The 20,066-nt window shown below is 29.2% G+C and overlaps 1 protein-coding gene across 1 annotated transcript; it reads left to right on the forward strand.

The window, feature by feature from the left end:
- Positions 1-15,806: 15,806 nt before the first annotated feature.
- LOC109020505 (CEN-like protein 1) lies at positions 15,807-17,069 on the forward strand. The gene is made up of 4 exons (XM_019002976.2): positions 15,807-16,007; positions 16,126-16,187; positions 16,279-16,319; positions 16,427-17,069. Exons 1-4 carry the CDS (start codon positions 15,807-15,809, stop codon positions 16,642-16,644), a joined length of 522 nt encoding a protein of 173 aa, XP_018858521.1. The 3' UTR covers positions 16,645-17,069.
- Positions 17,070-20,066: the final 2,997 nt, after the last annotated feature.

The raw sequence follows: 20,066 nt of genomic DNA on the forward strand, positions 1-20,066 counted from the left end.
ACTCTCTCTTTTTCTTTTCATTTTGGTTGGCAAATCGGGCCAATTTTGCCTCTCACTTTTCGTACGTCCTTTTTGTGGTTGTTGTTGTTGTTTTTATCTATAATTTTGAGAAAACATTTTATACATAATTTTTTATATAATAATATTTTAAATGATAAGTATTTTTATAAAATATTTTATAAAAATATTCTCATTTTATAATATTATTATACAGTATATTATATAATATATTATGTATATATCATTACTCTTAATATTGTTGGTTTGTTCGTTCATGAATGAATAGTCTGCATGATCACTCTCGTGACTTTTGCACTTTGCAGGGTTCTAGCTTCGTGGAATCTAACAACTCCGGCACTATTTTATATGTTGAAATATATATGGTGAATGAAGATCACGAATATTATCCCAATTAAAGTATATATGAAAAATCCAGGGTGGCCTGACATGGAGAAGTCACCACATTTTATATTTTTAATTTTTTTGTGTGCCAATTTAGATTCAAAAGCTATTACATGATACAGCACTTTGTTTTGATCATAGCCATTGATTATTTTTTTTTTCTTTTAATGTTAGTTGTTCTTTCCCCCTCAATAAGAGCATCCTCATTAATTTGGTTAAATTCATTTTTAAAATTTAGTTAATATCACACTTTTTTACATTTACTTATTTCATTTAAATTTAATCCTCACATTAGATTATCCATTCACTCTCTATATAATAATAAAATATTATTAATTTAATTTTTTTATTTAATTTTTTTTATCACATTTTGTATCTCTACCAATTAAATGTTAATAATAATTATATCTAATTAAATTAATATTAAAAAAATCATATTTTCAAAAGTCATTTAATGCTAATAAAAAAAATATTTGATTAAACTCATTTAAAATTCTATCTAAATTTTTTAATTACAAACCAAATAGTATTTTTGCTTGGAGTGAGAAATTAAGATTTTAATGTTTGTTTGGAGTGAGAAATTAGTATTTTAATGTTTGGTGAATCAATTGTGGTTCTCCATATTTGGTCAATCACTATAGTAAAAGTCTAAATTATTTTAGATTTGCCCAATTCAATGTGGGATGCTTTTGACATCAATTATGCAAATTTTAGCCAATCTCCTCATTTGGCCAAGCCAATGAGGATGCTTTAATCACTCTGCTAATTCCCTTTAAAACCTATATGACCTGTTAGGATTAAAAAAGTATTTCATCTCATATCATTATTATATTTTTTTAAAATTCTCACATAAAATATAATAAACAATTTAAAATTTTCAAATTCTAAAAATATAATAATATTAAAAATTAATATTCTAACAATATTTTTTTCAATTTGTATCTAAAATCATCTCATCTCAGAATCCAAACTAACCCTATATCTTAAGGATAATCTAACCCTCCAAAGGGGATGGAGGCTTTATTCCTTCTTAATTCCGTCCCAATAAGTAACAATAGTTGTATTTTTTTTTTCTTTTTCTTTTTTGTGTTTGTCCTCTAACTAAAAAATGGTTCACCACCACCACCTAATGCTCATACGCGCTATTCTATAGAAATTTCAGACAACTAAATTGTTCAAGCTAGCTTGAAAATGTTATTAATAAGCCAATGCGCGAGTTTCACATACCCTACATTTAGCCTATGATCTCATGCGCGCCATGCAATTTTCTACCTCTAACAGTAACACACACTTGATCACAACATCGGGAGTCCTCAACCTTATATCTTCAATATCTGCCTAGCTTGTCCAAGTACCCCCCACCCCATTCCCATATGTGTGGGCACCATCTTGCAAGGAGCTGGGATCAAGCTGCTCATCTCCTCTATGAGTACTGGTGCCATGCTTTTCTTGAGTGCAATTCAGAGGTATCAAGTGCATATGACGTTTCCATCTAAGCATCCAAAAAGTCAGCTTCAAAATATGTGATTGGAATGGCTGTCCATAAGCTTCTGTTCCGATTGGTCTTCCGTACGCAATAGATAGATTTGCTTCCGTTCCATTCCGCTACGGTAGTTTCAACAAGTGGCGTTGAAGCGCCAAAATATGCATGGCATGGCATGTAGATGATATTTGCGTGTAATGAGATTCTTTTTCAGATTGTATCTCACAAGTCGTCTGGTCTGGAAAACTCATTAAGGTTTTGCTGAAATGAATTGTTTTATTATCCAAAAAAAAGTCAGCTTCAAATGTGCATTAATAAATTACTGTAACGGCCAACCGCAGCTCCTGAATATACAGTAAGTACTTTGGACTATTGCGAATTGTCTTATATATTGACTATTCCTTTCCTTATCTTGACCCAAGTTTCACGAGACAATATTTTGAATCTTCTACTTCTTTTTTTTATACTTTATTTTCGTGTACCCTATTCACTTTAATGAAACTAATGCATGGTGCAAGTTTTATTATCATCATTATTATTATTACCAAGTTTATTGTCATGTGGTCCCGGATGATTCGGGTCATTAAGTCTCGTTCACTTTTATAAAATTTTTATTTTATTTGATCTTATTATTATAATTTTTTTAAATTTATATATAAAATAAAATAAATAATTTAACTTTTTAAATTTTAAAAATAAAAAATAATTTATTATCAATAATAATTTATTTAATTTTTAATTTTTATTTTAATTTATCTCATCTTAACAAACATAGCAAAAGCATTGCTTTTGGATGTTCAACGTGAGTTGTGTGAATGTCCCTGAGAATTTATTTTATTTTTTATTTTCCATATTTTGAAAAAAAGGGCTTAATGCTGAGCATACAACTACAAAAATACAGTTGAGGGTGGCGAGAGTAGTAGTACTCTGAGTCTGGGATATTAATGCATTGGGCAGATGGACAGAGGTGGAAAAGAGTGAGTTTGTTTGTGTACTGCCACTGGTTGAAGAGCGTGAATTATTTGAACTCATGAGTCAAATTGTTTATTGGGAAAGAAGGACCAACGCCTTTATTGCGCATACAAAATCCAAATTCTACATATATATTAATAATTTATACATGTATATGAATAGGGACCCCCCAATCTATGACACGTAGCTGATTTATTAGCTTCCATCATGCAAACATTATTTGGGCCCCAGGAATTTCTGGGACAGTCAGAGTCCAAGATGCAGTTTTTTTTTCCCAGCTCCCCAGGAATGATGAATTGACGAAAAAGTCCTCACAAGTGACGGAGTAGGGATTTTGAAGACAACAGAGAAGGGGAGGGGATGACTGGAGCCCAGCAGATGCGGTTGGATAATAATAAGGTTGCATTTTAGTAACGATTTCAGATATTTTGTAAATAATAATAAGAAGGTAATAATAAAATATTAAATAATAATATTAAAATATTTTCCAAAAACTCCACTATCCAAACGGAGGTAAAGGGAATTGTCAAGATCAGGGCTGTTTTCGTCATCATGACGGGTTTTTTTTTTTTATTTCTGGTTCTTCACTTCACTCTCTGGGTGAGATATTTGATGGGACATGAGAAGCAGAAGAACCCAAAGGCGGGACTGTGGCCCAACTCCAAGGCCTCAGCTGCTAGCTGTCTCTTCACATCGAGCAACCCATCAACGGCTTATCTACGTACGTTTGATTCTTTTTTTTTTTTTTTAAGAAAAAGTTATAATAATTTCTTTTAAAAAGAATAAGGTGCGATTTGGATAAATAATTATTTTATTTTATTTGATTATTATAATTTTTTTAAATTTTTAAATAATAATAATATTAAAAAATAATTTTTTAATAATTTTTATTTTAATTTATCTCATTATTCAAATTATACTTAAAACTGAGTTGAAATGTTGAGTTGAATCGAATTCTTTATAAATAATATCGAGTTGAGATGGTGGAGTGAGTTTTGTGAAATTCATTTAAGATGAGTTTAGATGTATTTAGATGTTAAAATAAATATATTTATAAAAAGTTAAAAAAAAATTGTGAGTTCTATGTGAAAAGAGGTTTTGAGTTTAAAAAAATTATAGATTCTATATGTAAAAAAATTTTAAATTGAGATAAATATATATTTTTTTATCAAATTTTAGAGATAAATTTAATGAAATCAATATCAATGCTATGAGATTGGATTGAGACACATTAAAGTATTTTTTGTGTATTTTTTAAAACACAGTACTAAAATATTAACAAATAAAAATATTTAACAAAACACATTTAAGTACAAAAAATCGACAGACTCTCTCTGAGTGTAAAATATATTATTTTTTTGTAAAATATATATAACCTATAATAATAAATCACATCAGTATGTAAATCTGATACTGGTTTTTATAAATATATGTTATGGAAGAAAAATTATAATAGCCTTTAAAAAATATTCGCAATCTAGAATGTAGAGTATATATAATAAAGTATTTACCTACATAACTTAATTTAAAAAAATAAATTTTAAATTTTATTAGTCAAATCTTACTATCTTACATCACATATTATATATTTTTAAATTATTATTATTAGTTTTTATCTTATTCTTATTAAATTAATTGAGTTATTCTATTTATCGATTATCATTTATACCTCACATATTTATTATGAAAAAAATAAAATAAAATAAAAAATATATAGTGTGTGGACATTAAGTATAATTATTCTTTTTAAAATTTATGTTTCCAAACATATATTTTTTTTCCCAAGCCAAAGGGTTCAACATTAAAAAAAGAAAGATAAAAAATGATAAATATAACTAGCTTTTTATAATATTTGATATAATAATATTTTAAAATAAGAGATATTTTTATAAATTATCTTATAAAATTAATATTATTTTATAAAAATATTTTTATTTTATAACATGTATCTTAAAATATATTGTAAAATATATTAGGTGACGTTATTACATTCCCAAGCCAAAGGGCATTGATGCGTGCACGCAAATTATAGATAGATGATTAAATAAAATAAAAAAAAAAGTGAAAAGACTAGCAATGAAAGAACACAGGTCCAGTTCTGAAAATGAATGAAAGCTTTTATGATGGAAAATTTGAAACCGTGAAAAGTAAATGCCAAAAATAGAAGATTCAGAAAGATCGTGTAAGGACTTTGCGTGACTAAAGTAACTGAGCCATCCCAAATTTGCTAGTGACTCTCAGGCTTTCTCTGCACTGAACCTCTCTCTCTTCTTAAGTGGTAACCAGAAAACTCTCAGTAGACAGCAGTGAGTGATGGGGAGAGAGAGAGAGAGAGAGAGAGGGGCAAGATTCTTCTGTTGTTTGTTTTACGCTGGATTAAAGTAGACAAGGTTCCTGATCCACGGGATTTCGATTTTCTTTTTTGTTGAGAAATGATAGATCCATGTAAGATTTCCGCCTCGTGGTTATACAGTTAAATGATATGACATATTTTATTAAAAATTAAATTAAATATTATTATAATATAATTTTTATTTTTAAATTAAAAAAATTAAATTATTTATTATATTTTATTTAAAAATTTAAAATAATTATAATAATTATATGAAATGTTATGTAACCATTACATAAGTTTTGTACCCATTTTTTTATTTATTTTTATTTTTATTTAATAATTAAAGAAATATTTTTTAATGAGTTTGTGAATTTTTCTTATTTTTAAAAATGTTTAAATGGATTAAAAAAAAAGGTTGGAAAAATATAGAAACAAAAATAAAAATAAAAAGTTTACACCATTCGGTAGAAACGAGGAGTAGAGGTTTCTGTGGCCCTACGCCCCTAACACCACTATTTTTTGTTTGTCTAAACTCCAATTAGTTGGACTGTAGTCATGTTGGGTGAATATTTTATGTTTAGTAGTTGTAATGAGCTCAATTCATTGGAAATTATTTATTAATAGAATTTTTTTTTTTAATTTTTTATAAAAAAAATTAAATTTATATCGACCTATTTCATACTTTTAAATATATATCTCAACCTATTTATATTTAGACTGCATTTAAATATTGAACTGAACTTAGTTAAATTGAATAATAAAGAGAATTATGTGGAATTCATTTAAACTGAGAAAAGTGTGTTTGGATATTAAGAGGAGTTTAATATTTTTTATGAAAAATTAAGAAAAGTTGTGGGTCCCACGCATAAAAATGTTTTAAGTTGAAAAAAATTGTGGATTAAACGTATAAAAATATTTTAAGTTAAAAAAGATTATGGATCACATATGTAAGAAAGTTTTGAGTTTGGATTAATTTAGTAATTTGAAAGTTGAGTGTTTGGATATTGGGCTCAGCTTAAAATTAGACTGAACTCAGTTAAACTCAGTTGAATTCAGTAACCAAACGAAGCCTTAAACACATTTCAATAAGATCCATAAAATATTATTATTCACATATCAATTCAGATAATCTGATATCACTTCAGCATCCAAATGCAATTTTGACGCTAAGTTTATCTAAGAGAAGCCATGTCAACCTGAATGAGGTGTAAAATTGAGATTTAGGCTGCGTTTGGATATTAAACAAAATTCAGCTCAGTTGAATTCTTTATAAATAGTAGTGAGTTGAGCAGTAAAGAGAATTGCGTGTGACCCATCTAAACTGAGTTTAAAGTGTGTTTAGATGTTAATATAAGTTTAGTACTTTTTATTGAAAATTGAAAAAAGTTGTGGGTCTCACATATAAATATGTTTTAAGTTGAAAAATGTTGTGAGTCGCATGTGTAAAAAGGTTTTGAGTTGGGACTAGTTTAGTAATTTGAGATATGAATATTTGGATGTTAGACTTTGCTTAAAATTATATTGAACTCAGCTGAACTCAGTTGAGTTCAGTAACCAAACGAAGCTTTAAGATTGCATTTGGATAGTAAGGTATTATCAGGTATTCTATGAATTGTAGTGAAAAAATAATAATAGAATATTAAATAATAGTAAAAAAATATGTGAAAAATAATTATAAAATAATGAATAACAATAAGGTATTCTGAGAATAACTGAATTCTTAATATCCAAACTAAGCCTTAACTCTCCTAATGGATACGCTACGTCAATTGTCTAACTTTGTGACAGTGAACGCAAATGGAAAGCATATTTCCTAACCATGATGAGGGAATTCTCGTCAAATCAGAGTGTATGGATATGGACTTGTATTAAGATCAAGCATCTTGTGGCCATTGCATATTTCTCTTAGGCATTAGCAATGCTAACAGTGGAATGTCCACAAAAAAAACACAAAAAACTCTTTCCCCATTTTCTTAATCCACGTGGTAGTTTTTGCTTTTGAGTTATTTACAAGGATCTCATATTCTCAAACCCTCCTTTTGATCTCAGTGGACACAAAAGTCTGAAACAGACGTTTGATGGCTCCACGTCTCTCCTTTCTACGAACCAAATCTGAGAGATCCTCGGCTAATAATCGATAAATAGAGAAGACTGATTTCGATAATGTACGTATAGTGTAATGTATAAATATCGTACAATCGTTTTGAAAAATAATATAATTTATTTATAAAAAATTAATTTCTTTTTATATAGGTCTCATATTTATTTATTTATTTTAAAATGACTGCACAATACTTATACACTCACAACTGTAGATATTATTTCTTTTCAAACAAACGAAAATCAGCCCAACAGAACACAAGCAGAACAAAAAGCCAGGAGGAAGGAAATAATGGAGTAGAGAAAAAAAAGAACAAATCTTGCCCTGCAAAATCTGCTCGTCGGTGAGAAGTACAAACACTACGCACCCAGACACGCGGCTTCTAGGCAAGGAAAGTGAGACCTGCTGACAGACGGATCCAAGCCGTGTTTGAATATATAAACCATATCAACTTGTTTCATTTTTATTATTATAATTTTTTTAAAATTTTTATATAAAATATAATAAATAATTTAATTTTTTTAAATCTTAAAATAATAATCATATTAAAAAAATAATTTTAAAAACCATCTCAATTCATTTTAACTCTTTAGATCCAAATGACTAGTGTCGAGCCGTTGCTGAAGCTCTCACTCCCCCCATCCCTCTCGAGTTCTCTCCCTCCTCAAAATCACAGGGCAAAGCCAGCCCATCAGTCAAAACATAAAACTACTCCATTTCACAAAACACATGCAGAGTTTTGGTCAACCACTCCATAACTCCTTTGCACAAAATTAACCTAATATTCAATCTCTTCCATCAGGCATCCCAATCTATGAACACAGGGATAGATAATCACCTGGAAAAAATCTAGAAACAAAGAGGTTGAAAATAGAGAGCCGTTTAGGGACCAAGATAGGGGTGAAAAAAGAATCAATGAACCGGTAAATCGGACTGGACTGGATCGAATTGGATCGGTTTATATATATATATATTTAAATTTTTATATTGTATAAAATATTTTTTATATGATTTTTTATATTATAGATAATTTATATATAAAATAATTTTGTATTATATGCTAAATTACTAATTAATATAACATTAAAATTTAAAATCTTATATAAATAACTATAGTTTATTACTATAGTTTATAGTATTAGTAGTTATACTAATACTATATCACAATATATTATAAATGTATCATTATAGTCTATAATACAATTATAATATATTTTATAATATACTACAATATATTATCACCATACTATTATATACTATAATATATATATTTATATATACAATATTATATACACTATATCGAAAAAATTGAACCGAATCAAATCGAGACCGATAAAATCGAAAGTATCGGTTTATGGGTATAATCAGTACGATATCGGTTTTTTAAATCTTAAAACTAGTATACACCGATTCAAGTATAAAATATGTTTAAAACCGGACCGATTACACTCCTAACCAGGGGGCTTGAGGATAGTGCGATGGACCGAGGCTTGAGAGAGTTTTGGGCTTGATGAGAGAGAGATCGAGGAAGCTTCGGGGTTGAGAGAGAGAGAGATCGAGGGAGCTTCGGGGTTGAGAGAGAGAGAGAGAGATACTGACTAAAGGGGCAAGGTTTGTCTCTAGAAAATGGAAATAATTAGTTTTATTTGATAGTCTTATCTCATCATTACATATTTTTCAAATTCTCATACAAAATATTATAAACAATTTAACTTTTTCAAATCTCAATTCAATTTCTTAAAATCCTAAGATAATAATAATATTAAAAAATAATATCTTAAACTTTCATCTAAAATTAAAAATTCTCAACTTACTTCTCAAACCTTCCTGCCTTCAATAAGCATATGAGACCGCAGATGTGTCTTCCTCTTATTGGGGGTGTAAAACTGAGTTTTTCACCTTATCCAATTTTAAGGTTTTCTAAAATATACATCAACAACATACAATATGCATCATTCATATTTCTAACCACCGCCAACAACATACAATATGCATCATTCATGGGGTTCACACTATGCCCTGTTCGACAGTATTTTGAATGATATTCTTTTTTTGTTTAGAGACAATTAATTGGAAGAATTATCTATTCTTACTTCTTTTTTAGAAGACACGGCGTGAAAAATATTTTATTTTTTTAATAGAAACGATATCTTTTGTTTTTTTTTTTAAATGGGATTTGGACATTTTAAAAGAATATTGATTTAATTCATAGGAGAATGACAATGCTAGAGCCACCGCTTGGGGCTCCCGCTGGCTCTAGCATGTGTTTTTTCATGTGTTGTTATTTAAATTATTTTTTATATAACTTTTTTTAACACTTTTAAATATTTTAAAAAATAAAATAAATTCAGAACATCATTAAAAAAATTTTCTTAATCAGAAAGTAAAAGAAAAATTATTAAAAAATATTTCCTTAATTATGAAGTAAAATAAAATTATTAAAAAAATATATATAAAAAAATATAAAAAAAAAAACACATAATAAAATACATGTTATAGTCCAACGGGAGCCCCCAGCTCGGTCTAGCATTATTCTACGGGAGAAATATAACGTCTTTATCACATCAAAAGGAGTCATATAGTTGTCGTACACCGTGGCAAAACATAATTCTCTTTAATGACGTATTAACCACTAATAATTTTTAATCGTTCTGTATAAAAATTTTATATTTAACGCATCATTTAAAAATATATAATTTTATTTTTTTATTATCATATTTTATATTTAAACAAAAATATAAAATTATATATTTTTAACTGGAACAGGAGAATATGAAACTTATGTTTAAAATTTTTCAATAATTTTATCTGGTCTAGGACATTACCAAAGGGCTGGTTTTAGGTTTTAAAAGCTCAGAGACTTTTGTATCATCCACACAATTTCTATATTAAAAAATGAAATAAACAAATTAAGAAGTGGCATCACTCGAAGCCCAGCTACAATGGGCATCGATGTATGGGCTTGTCTCGACATACAATGGGCTGAGAATTCACTTCGGTTAACTTCTCTTTGTTTTTACCCGAGTTTTGGATTTGCTTACGTCGATAGGAAATCAAACATGATGGGGCTGCTTCATGCTTGCGTACCAAAAAGCTATAAGTAAAATGCTAGTCCTCCCTCTCTGGGATTTTTTTATTTTTATTTAATGATTAAGAAATTTTTTTGTTAATGATATCGTAAATTTTTTTTAAATATTTAAAAGTAATAATATATATATATAAAGAAAAAAAAAATGAAATGTACTAACAGGAGCCCCTATCCTTAACGTAGTGCATGATTATTATAAGTTTCTATGTTAGAGTTCTGATTCATTTATACATTAAATGTCTTTTTCCTCATATATGCAGTCTGCATGATTAGGAATAATTGTTCTTTAGACATTAATTTTAGAGAAATAATAGTTGCAATCGTGAGTACGCAAATATTGTACAATCACTTTAAAAAAAATGAATAAATACGAGACCCACATAAAAAAAATTAATTTTTTAATAATGGATCCCACTCCTTTTTAAAGCGATTGTACGATACTTGTACACTTCATAACTGTATGTAGCATTACTCTTAATTTTATAACGTACGTTATTGAACATACGACGTATATATTCATTTAGAATTTTTTTTTTATTAGTAACTATTCATCACTCCACATCTTATGAAAAATATCCTTTATATTTTATGAAAAACATTTATACACACTATAAAAAAGTTATAGATATAGAGTGTGAGAATGAATATTGACTGATGCATAATAAATCTCATTCATTTAAGTGCACGTGGAAATTAGAAGAAAATAACAAATTATTATAAGTAGTTTACTTTTAGAGTAACGTTAGATGATAAATTATTTGTATAAATTTTAAATAAATAAATCTTCGAACAAGTCATTGAAATAGATAAATAAAAAAAATTAGATTTCACTTTGAAAAAGTGTAAAAAAAATATTCTTTTTTAATGAATTTCACTTTTTTATAAAGAATCTACACGTAATTTGTTTATTTAAAATTTATAGCTAATATTTTTAAAAGAAGCGTGAGATATTTACTGATGCTTAAACTGGATAAGTAATTGCCATTACCTTTATCTATAAGTTAAAATTATCTCAACTCATTATTATAATTTTTTTAAATCATATTATAAAATATAATAAATAATTTAATTTTTTTAAATCTTAAAATAATAATAATAATAAATAATAATATTATAACAATATTTTATCATCTAAACTCAATTCAATTCAATTCAATATTCAAATGCACTCTTATTTTCACTATCAATTATTCTACGGGTCTAATAGAACGACGACACATGGCTAATTTGACAGAAAAATGGTTGTGATATCTCAAACTAATTATTTAAGAAATTTATTATTATTTTTTAATTTTTTATAAAAAAAAATTAAAATCATATCAACCTATTTATACATATCATAAAAAATTAAACATATGTTAACCTAAAAAATTAAAATCTATTTTAATAAATCTATAAAATAATATGATTCTCAATTCATCTCATATAATATTCTAAATTTATTATTAAAAATGAGAGAGACGTCATGTCAAACGCCCCTTGTTTTTACTCCGATGATTGAGGAAGTGAAAGCATTTTGTCGATTGGTCGAGGAGTAACAAGAAAGCTCTTTTGCATTTCGTATGAAATTTTTGGCAGACATTATTATAATAAATAGAAAAATATTACTATGTCTACTTTATTTGACACTTCTATTTGACCGTTTGTATTGTTTTATTTAATAATTAAAAAAATGAATTTTAGATGTATTGATATATTTTTTTTAAATTTTAAATATATTTAAATATAAAAAACAAATTTTTTTTTACGCTGGATAGTAAGTTCGCTACTCAACGGACGAGATGAGGCGATATAGCAGCCGCATCCTAATAAATAATATTAATATATCTTCTTATTTTCATTCTCTCATTTTGATTATTTATATATTTAATTTTTTTTTTTACTTATTAATTAAGAAAATAATTATTAATATATTAATATGTTTTTAATTTTTTAAAATATTTAAAGATATTAAAAAATAAAAAAGATGAATTTTATCCAGCGGCCCGCCATCTGTCACTGCTGATGGCAGCCTAGCATCACACCATTGTAATTATCAGGAGCTCGATCGAAGACGTGTCAGGCATGGACAGGTTTTTTCCTGCATTCACCCATTTCAGACCAATATCGGACTAGCTATGCCTCTCTGATCTGCGCTCTTCAAATTCCTTTGGTCTTTTTGCATGTGCTGCTTTTGCGTGTAAATTAAAAAAAATTTCCAATTTTTTTAGTTTCTGCCGGCGATAAATTAAGGTTGTATTTGGGTAGTACATATTTTTAAATATTATATAAATAATAATAAAAAATAAAATATTATAATAATAAAATATTATAAAAATATCTCACTTTCCGAACTAGCCTTAAAAATAGGATAGCCTCAAAAACTGACATTGATGTTCGATCGAGAATGCTATAGCTATAAGCCTATGATACGTTTGAGACTCAGATAAAAAAGGAGGCCTCCATCCTATGGTTGGGGAGGGGTGGAATAATTATTGTAGGGGATGACAAGGCATGCATCATGTTTTGTGTGGCTGGGTTTATCCTCATCATGGCCGTTTGAACGTCTATCTATCATGTACCGGAGTTACGTACGACGTACCTAGCTACAACACCACTGATTTTGATCTTGAGATGTAATTGTATGGTGTCATTAATGTTCGTGCTAGCTTGCTTTTTCTTTGAGTTGATGAATGAAGCTGTACTGTGAATTTTCTTTGGAAAATAACATCCATCTTTACAAGCAGACTGCTTAATTTGGTTTTGAAACTTCTAAAACCTCCAATTTTCTTTGAGGGTGAGATTGGGATGACGTTCTTTTCTGCTGATCAAAATTCAGATCATTGGTCGGATAAGCTGGTTGCATGCAGATCAATCAGGTAGGGCGGCTTGTACATATACTTAAACGTACAAACTAGTTTATTATTAGGGCTCCTTGTTTGTACGTATTATCATTTTCCCGGGACTGAATGATGATATCCCATTTATATATATATATGTAGAATAAGGGATATAATTAATAGTTATCGTTTCCATGATCATAGCATCAACCATGAAATCCTTATACCGATTGTTAATAAGGACTTGATCGTGGTAATATGCTCCCTCTAGATCTAAGCTGGATCAAATTTTTTTAAGTGTAAACAATTTCTAGGAGTCATTGGATTGGAGAACTTCCCATTAAATTTTTAGAGGTGTACTTACAGAAAATTCTTTTTCAAGAGCATACATGTGCAATCTCAGAATTAGTCGAAACTTTGTTTTCGGTCACCCAATGCCAATTAGTTTGGTTACACAAAACCAAACTATCTTATATAATCATTACAATTTTTTTAAACTCACACACAGAATAAAATAAACAATTCAACTTTTTCAAATCTAAAAATAAAAATAATGTTAAAAAATAATATTATAACAATATTTTATTCAATCTTCAATAAAACATTTCATCTCATCTCATCCGAACTGCATAACAAAAGAAAATGATACATTGGTCTAGTATAGAAGGAAGTTAGTCTCAAGTATTAATGTGGTTGAATTTCTAAATCAAGTACTTAGAACTCAATAACAAAGGGAAAAACATGTAATTCTAAGGGGTGCGATCATCAAATGGTATACCACTTGGAATGACACCCTCTAACATGTGCTTCTTGGAATGACACTCTCTAACATGGTGATGCTTTCCATGAAGGCTGATGTTTAAGGAAGTGTCAAGAGATATAACCTTTTGATTTAGTCAAACTGTTGTGTGTGACTAGTGAAGAGCTAAAAGGCACAACCTTTTGATTTAGTCAAAAGGTTGTGCCACTTCTTAAGACTGTAACATTTGCCAACCGGTGCATGATGGCCTATAAATAGGGGTCATTGGTGTACAAATCAATTTACTTAATTCCCTTTGTTCATCACTAACTTGTGAGACAAATACTGTCACGGGAGTGTCACCATATTGCCAAATTTCGTTTCTATTCGTTCTTCATTATTTAACAGTGGTATCATAGCCAGGTTATGTCAGAGGAAATTTTTTCGCGCATTATGAAGACGATAAATAGGCAAGTGCTTGGTTTGATAACCCCATTTGCATATTATAATCATCTTCGTTTGGTTGAAAATATGAGAGAGAAACTTTTTCAAATCACGGTGGGGGTCTAGAGTACGTTCGCAGTGCATGTTGCACATGCGATCTACTTCATTTATTCTTTTCTTTTCTTTCTCTTTTTTTTTTTTTTTTAACCATTCGTTACATTGTTAGGAGAATAAATAATAGGAAATAGCAAAGTTGAGGAGATTTTATCTGGTTTTTTGAAGACGATCTCATGAGTCGGAGAATATCCTTCTCCCAATTAGTGCAGAAGATTTTCTCATCCCATAGACGACGTCAATTATTAATGCCTTAATTTGCACAACAAACTGAAAGGGAGAAAAGATTTATCTCCAGCTTATGAGATGATTCGGAGTTCGATATGATACTTTTCGCATTCATCCATATAATAAAAAAGAAAGAATAAATAAACAAATAAAAGTAAATAAAAAGATACAGAGACTTATATGATTTGACATAATGCCTACGTCCACGGGTTGTTTGGAGGCGGTATCTACTATGATTAATAATTTTAGAATCTCTCATGGCTCACTTATTGCTCAATACAATAGAGAAATTTAGAAAAAATCCATTGGAGTTAGGACGTAAGGAGCTTCTGTGTAGAAAACTTGTGGAGAGTTCGTTCGTTTTGTAGGAGATTTCTTCATATATATAAAAATATATTTTTTTGTAGTGATTGTCTTGTGAAATATTTTTCTTTTAATAGTCTGAATTATTTTTTTTTAAGAATCTAAGTTTATTTTTTTTTAGAAGTCAGAATCCGCTTATCATATTTTTTATTGACTTTATTTGTTAACTTATTTTTCATCTTATCTTAAAATTAAATTATAGCTGTTGATTTGACCCCTATATACACCTCAAAAGAAAAGCCGAATTCCCATTTGCCCAAGATATTGTTTTTTAGTGGCCGGGGAATTCGAAAGTTGTATTATTCTCCATTCACGTACGTAAACACCAATAAGCGAAAGACATGTTTAGATTCTGCAAGACTACTCATGACCTGAACAAATACGTATAGCTTTAAGCTGCTTTTTGAGATCAGGGATATCTTAGTACAAACTCTGCGAATTAACCCTAGCCTCTTCGATCTGTAGTGCCATCTTTCCCATACTCCTGAAAAGAGACAACTCGGTTCGGAAGCTCGACACACGTCCTTGCCCTATACAGACAGCTTTTAAGTTTTTTCTTCCTTTTTTCTATGAATTCAAGAGCTTTAATCTCTTCATGGTGCCTATAAAAACCCTTCTCATATTGACATTCTTTGCATCGACATTACAACAAAGTTCTTCTCCCCCCCCCCTCTCTCACACACACACACACACACAGAAGGTAGCATTTTTTTTCTTAATGTCAAAGCTCATGGAACCATTAACTGTAGGGAGAGTGGTGGGAGAGGTGGTTGACAGTTTCACCCCAAGTGTTAGAATGAATGTAATCTACAACTCTAGCAAAAAGGTTGCCAATGGCCATGAGCTCATGCCTTCTGTTATTATCTCTAAACCCCGAGCAGAGATTGGTGGGGACGACATGAGGATTGCTTATACACTAGTGAGTTCAAAACTAATTGGCCATTATGTTGCGTTATTTATTTTTTTTTTTTTCTGCTCTACTTCTAATGCTACTGATTCTGTTCATGTCAACCTCTTTCTTCTTTCTTTTCTTGAAGATTATGACAGACCCGGATGCTCCAACCCCTAGCGATCCATATTTAAGAGAACATCTCCACTGGTTTGTATAATCACCTCTAGTTCTTTTTGTGCACTGCCTTCAATATCAGATTTGATGATTTTTTGATATGTTACTTGAATATATCTTTCAGGATGGTTACAGATATTCCTGGCACCACTGATGCTTCTTTTGGTGAGTTTTCTTTTATTTACTATTCCATGACATTGCATGATCGTTGAAGAATGGTTAATTATTACTTAAAATCAACAGCCCATGATAATCGCTTTTGATTTAAACAGGAAAAGAAACTGTGGCCTATGAGTCTCCGAAGCCAGCAGTTGGCATCCATAGGTACGTCTTCCTGTTGTTCAAGCAGAGAGGAAGACAAACAGTGAGGCCTCCAGCCACAAGAGACCATTTCAACACAAGAAAATTCTCAGAAGAGAATGGTTTGGGTCTACCAGTGGCTGCAGTGTACTTCAATGCACAGAGAGAAACTGCTGCAAGAAGAAGATGATTCAAGCAAAGATAGAATAAATCATTAAGAATAATAATGGGACGTCTTCCTCTATCAGCCATATATAAAGATTGTTTTCAGTTTCCATGTTGCGGGTCTTATCACCATAGTTTCAGAGTCTGGCACGGGGTATTATACAGTGCTGCGTGAGATTGTGTTTGGTTGTTTAACCTACTCAATTCATCTTGTTGATACTGAAAAAATCACACAACAGGCCCGAATGGTAGAAAGAGTGATAATTCTCGACTTGCTGTGAAGATTCGGGTCTTGATCGGTATGATTTGGAGCTCTTGATAATGGTCTGATGCGACTGTACGGTATTAGTGCATACATTCATAGTAGTGAAAGTAAAATAAGCATAGAGTAAACAACGAGAGAGACCAATTTATGTGGTTCGATATATTATCTATGTTCATAGGGCATTTGGGGAGGATAAATTTATTATAATATGCTTATTTTATAGTCTCTCGTAATCTCTCATCATCACTATATAATGAAGATCTAGAATCTATTATTGGATGAAGTCTTTTCTCTAGAGCCCCGATTACAAAGTTGAAGAAACTGTTGAAGAAGAAGTCTTTTTGAAGTCGTTTAGCAATCGTCCCCTTTGATATAATTCCTCTTTTTGTGTGACTCCCTACAATGATGAGGAATGGCTACCCTTTCATTTGGCTGTCTGACATCTTCTCTTCTTTTTTGTTTTCTCTCATTCTCTTTTTATATTTTTCTTACTTTTTCCTGACACCTTATATTTCTTTGTCCCCCCTCTCTCTCTCATCTGGGCCATTTGGTGGGCTGGGCCTGCTTATCTAGACTTAAGATATTTTATCTCCTTCATATCTCAAATTAATTATTGATGAGATCCGTTATTTTTTTAATTTATTATAAAAACAGTTAAATTCATTTTAACTTACTTCATACATTTCAATCTAAAAATTTAAATCTATTTTAATCTAAAAAAATTAAATTCATCTTAATAAAACTTATAAAATATTATTATTTTATAACTCAACATCTAACGTAGATTAATCTTCGCGAATCATAGATATCTCCTTTCGTACGTACGACGTGCCGTATTTGATACTGTGCGTCTGAGTCAGCGTAGGCGGCTGTATTTTTTTTATATTTTTTTCCCTCTACGGCTAGATTTTTGTGAATTTTATGGTCCATCACTTATAAAGTTTCTTTAAGGATCAGACATGGCATCATAACTTTTGCAGGTAGTGGGCACGTGGCATGAATTGGTGTGTTCTAAGTCGATCGTTCTATTAAGAATAAGACGTTCTAGTAAGAATAAGAAGAACGTGTCATGCTTCTTTTTTTCTTTTTGGATTATCATTACTTTGCTTTGATCTGAAAGGAGAATTTTAAGGTGCTCGTTACCAATCGTCTTCAGAATTTTGACATTACACGAGAATTTTTAGCTGTTTTCGAGCAAAAAATTATCAATTATGCTATAGAATTTGAACTCACTTTATATATCATTTGAAGAAATATTTGATTGTATAAAAAAAAATTTATAAATTAACATGATTTGATATAATATATTAAATTATAAAATTATTTTTATTATAAAATATATGTAATGGATCATATAGAGTTAGGTTAGTTTACGAATTTAATTTTATAAAATTTCTTTTAATTGCATAGCACTTCTCGATTGGTTGTGGGCAAAACATTAGGAAAATATATTCATAAAGAGCAATATTTTCTAATGGGTGAAATCTAATATCCAAATTTACTTAGTAGCGATGATTCCATATAAGATCTGCTTTAATTAGAGTTCATGTGAAAAAGAAAAAAAATAAAAAGGAAAGAAAGAAAGATTTCATTGCTTTATGTAAAAAACTTGGTGGTTCTTAAAGCTATTTTTTTTAAAAGAAATTGATATTTACAGTACTATGCTATGCAATTCCATGTATTCCTTTTGAAAAAAGAAAGTATTTTAGTCATAAAAAGATTATAAAAAATAAAAAATAATCTCACAAATTAACGTGATTTGATGTGATTCATCAGATTGTAAAATTATTTTTATTGTAAATAAAATCTAACGGATCAAATAGAGTCACGTCAATTTGTGTAATTATTTTGGTTTTTGTGCAATTCCTTTATAGATATAGCACTTCTCTTTGAAAAAATAGTATTGCTACATATACAAAAATTGCACAAAAGTAATCTCACAAATTAATATAGTTTCATGTAAGCTGTTAGATCTACTTTACAATAAAAATAATTTTACAATTTGACGAATTACATCATGCCACATCAGTTTGTAAGATTCTAGTTGTGTAATTTATTTGTGGGTATTTCCCTTTTAAAAAAATGGATAAATCTGAGACCCACTTAAAAGAATGATTTTTTTAATGGTAAATTCCATTTTTTTTTCAAAAAATAATTACTTTGATTTTTGTGGAATTCCTTTATAGATGTAGCACTCCTATTTGAAAAAATAGTACTGCTACATACATAAAAATTATACAAAAGTAATCTTACAAGCTGACATGGTTTCATGTAACTTGTTAGATCTACTTTATAAACAATCTGACGAATCACTTCATGCCACATCAGTTTGTAAGATTATTTTTGTGTAATTTATTTGTGGGTATTTCCCTTTTAAAAAAATAGATAAATCTGAGATCTACTTAAAAGAATGATTTTTTTAATGGTAAATTCCATTTTTTTTTTCAAAAAATTACTTTGATTTTTGTGGAATTCCTTTATAGATGTAGCACTCCTATTTGAAAAAATAGTACTGCTACATACACAAAAATTATACAAAAGTAATCTCACAAGCTGACATAGTTTCATGTAACTCGTTAAATTTACTTTACAATAAAAATAACTTTACAATCTGACGAATCACTTCATGCCACATCAATTTATAGAATTATATTTATGTAATTCACTCGTGGTTAGAATATTTCACTTTAAAAAAAATGGATAAATATGAAATCCACTTAAAAAAGTCATTTTTTTAATAATGAATTTAACTTTTTTTCAAAAAGAATGTGCTGACTTGCACATCATAAAAATATATCTAGTATTATTTTTTTTTTCTAAAAAAAAAAAAAAAAGTAGGCTTCGGCATTTCAAGTCAGTTGAAAAGAAAAAAGTTATTATTCGTAATGTTGGGGCCCAACTTGATTGTATCCTAGCAAAACTCTTAGGGAACATATAAATAAATAAATATTAGTAGAAAAATAAAGAAATATACATATTAATTCGCAGGACTTAAGCAGAGCAGAGGATCTTATTCTTTATTTATTTTTTATTATTCCTCGTATATTCGGAAAGTTACATGGGAAATAAAAGAAAATATTGCGATAATGAAATCAACCGCTCCTAACCCTTCACAGCTTATTACCTTGTTTGACAAAAACAAATGTTGATTGTACCGAACACTAAAGTTTAGGATAATTAAC

This window comes from Juglans regia, chromosome 10 (genome assembly GCF_001411555.2).
Source record: "Juglans regia cultivar Chandler chromosome 10, Walnut 2.0, whole genome shotgun sequence".
Classification (NCBI taxonomy): domain Eukaryota; kingdom Viridiplantae; phylum Streptophyta; class Magnoliopsida; order Fagales; family Juglandaceae; genus Juglans; species Juglans regia.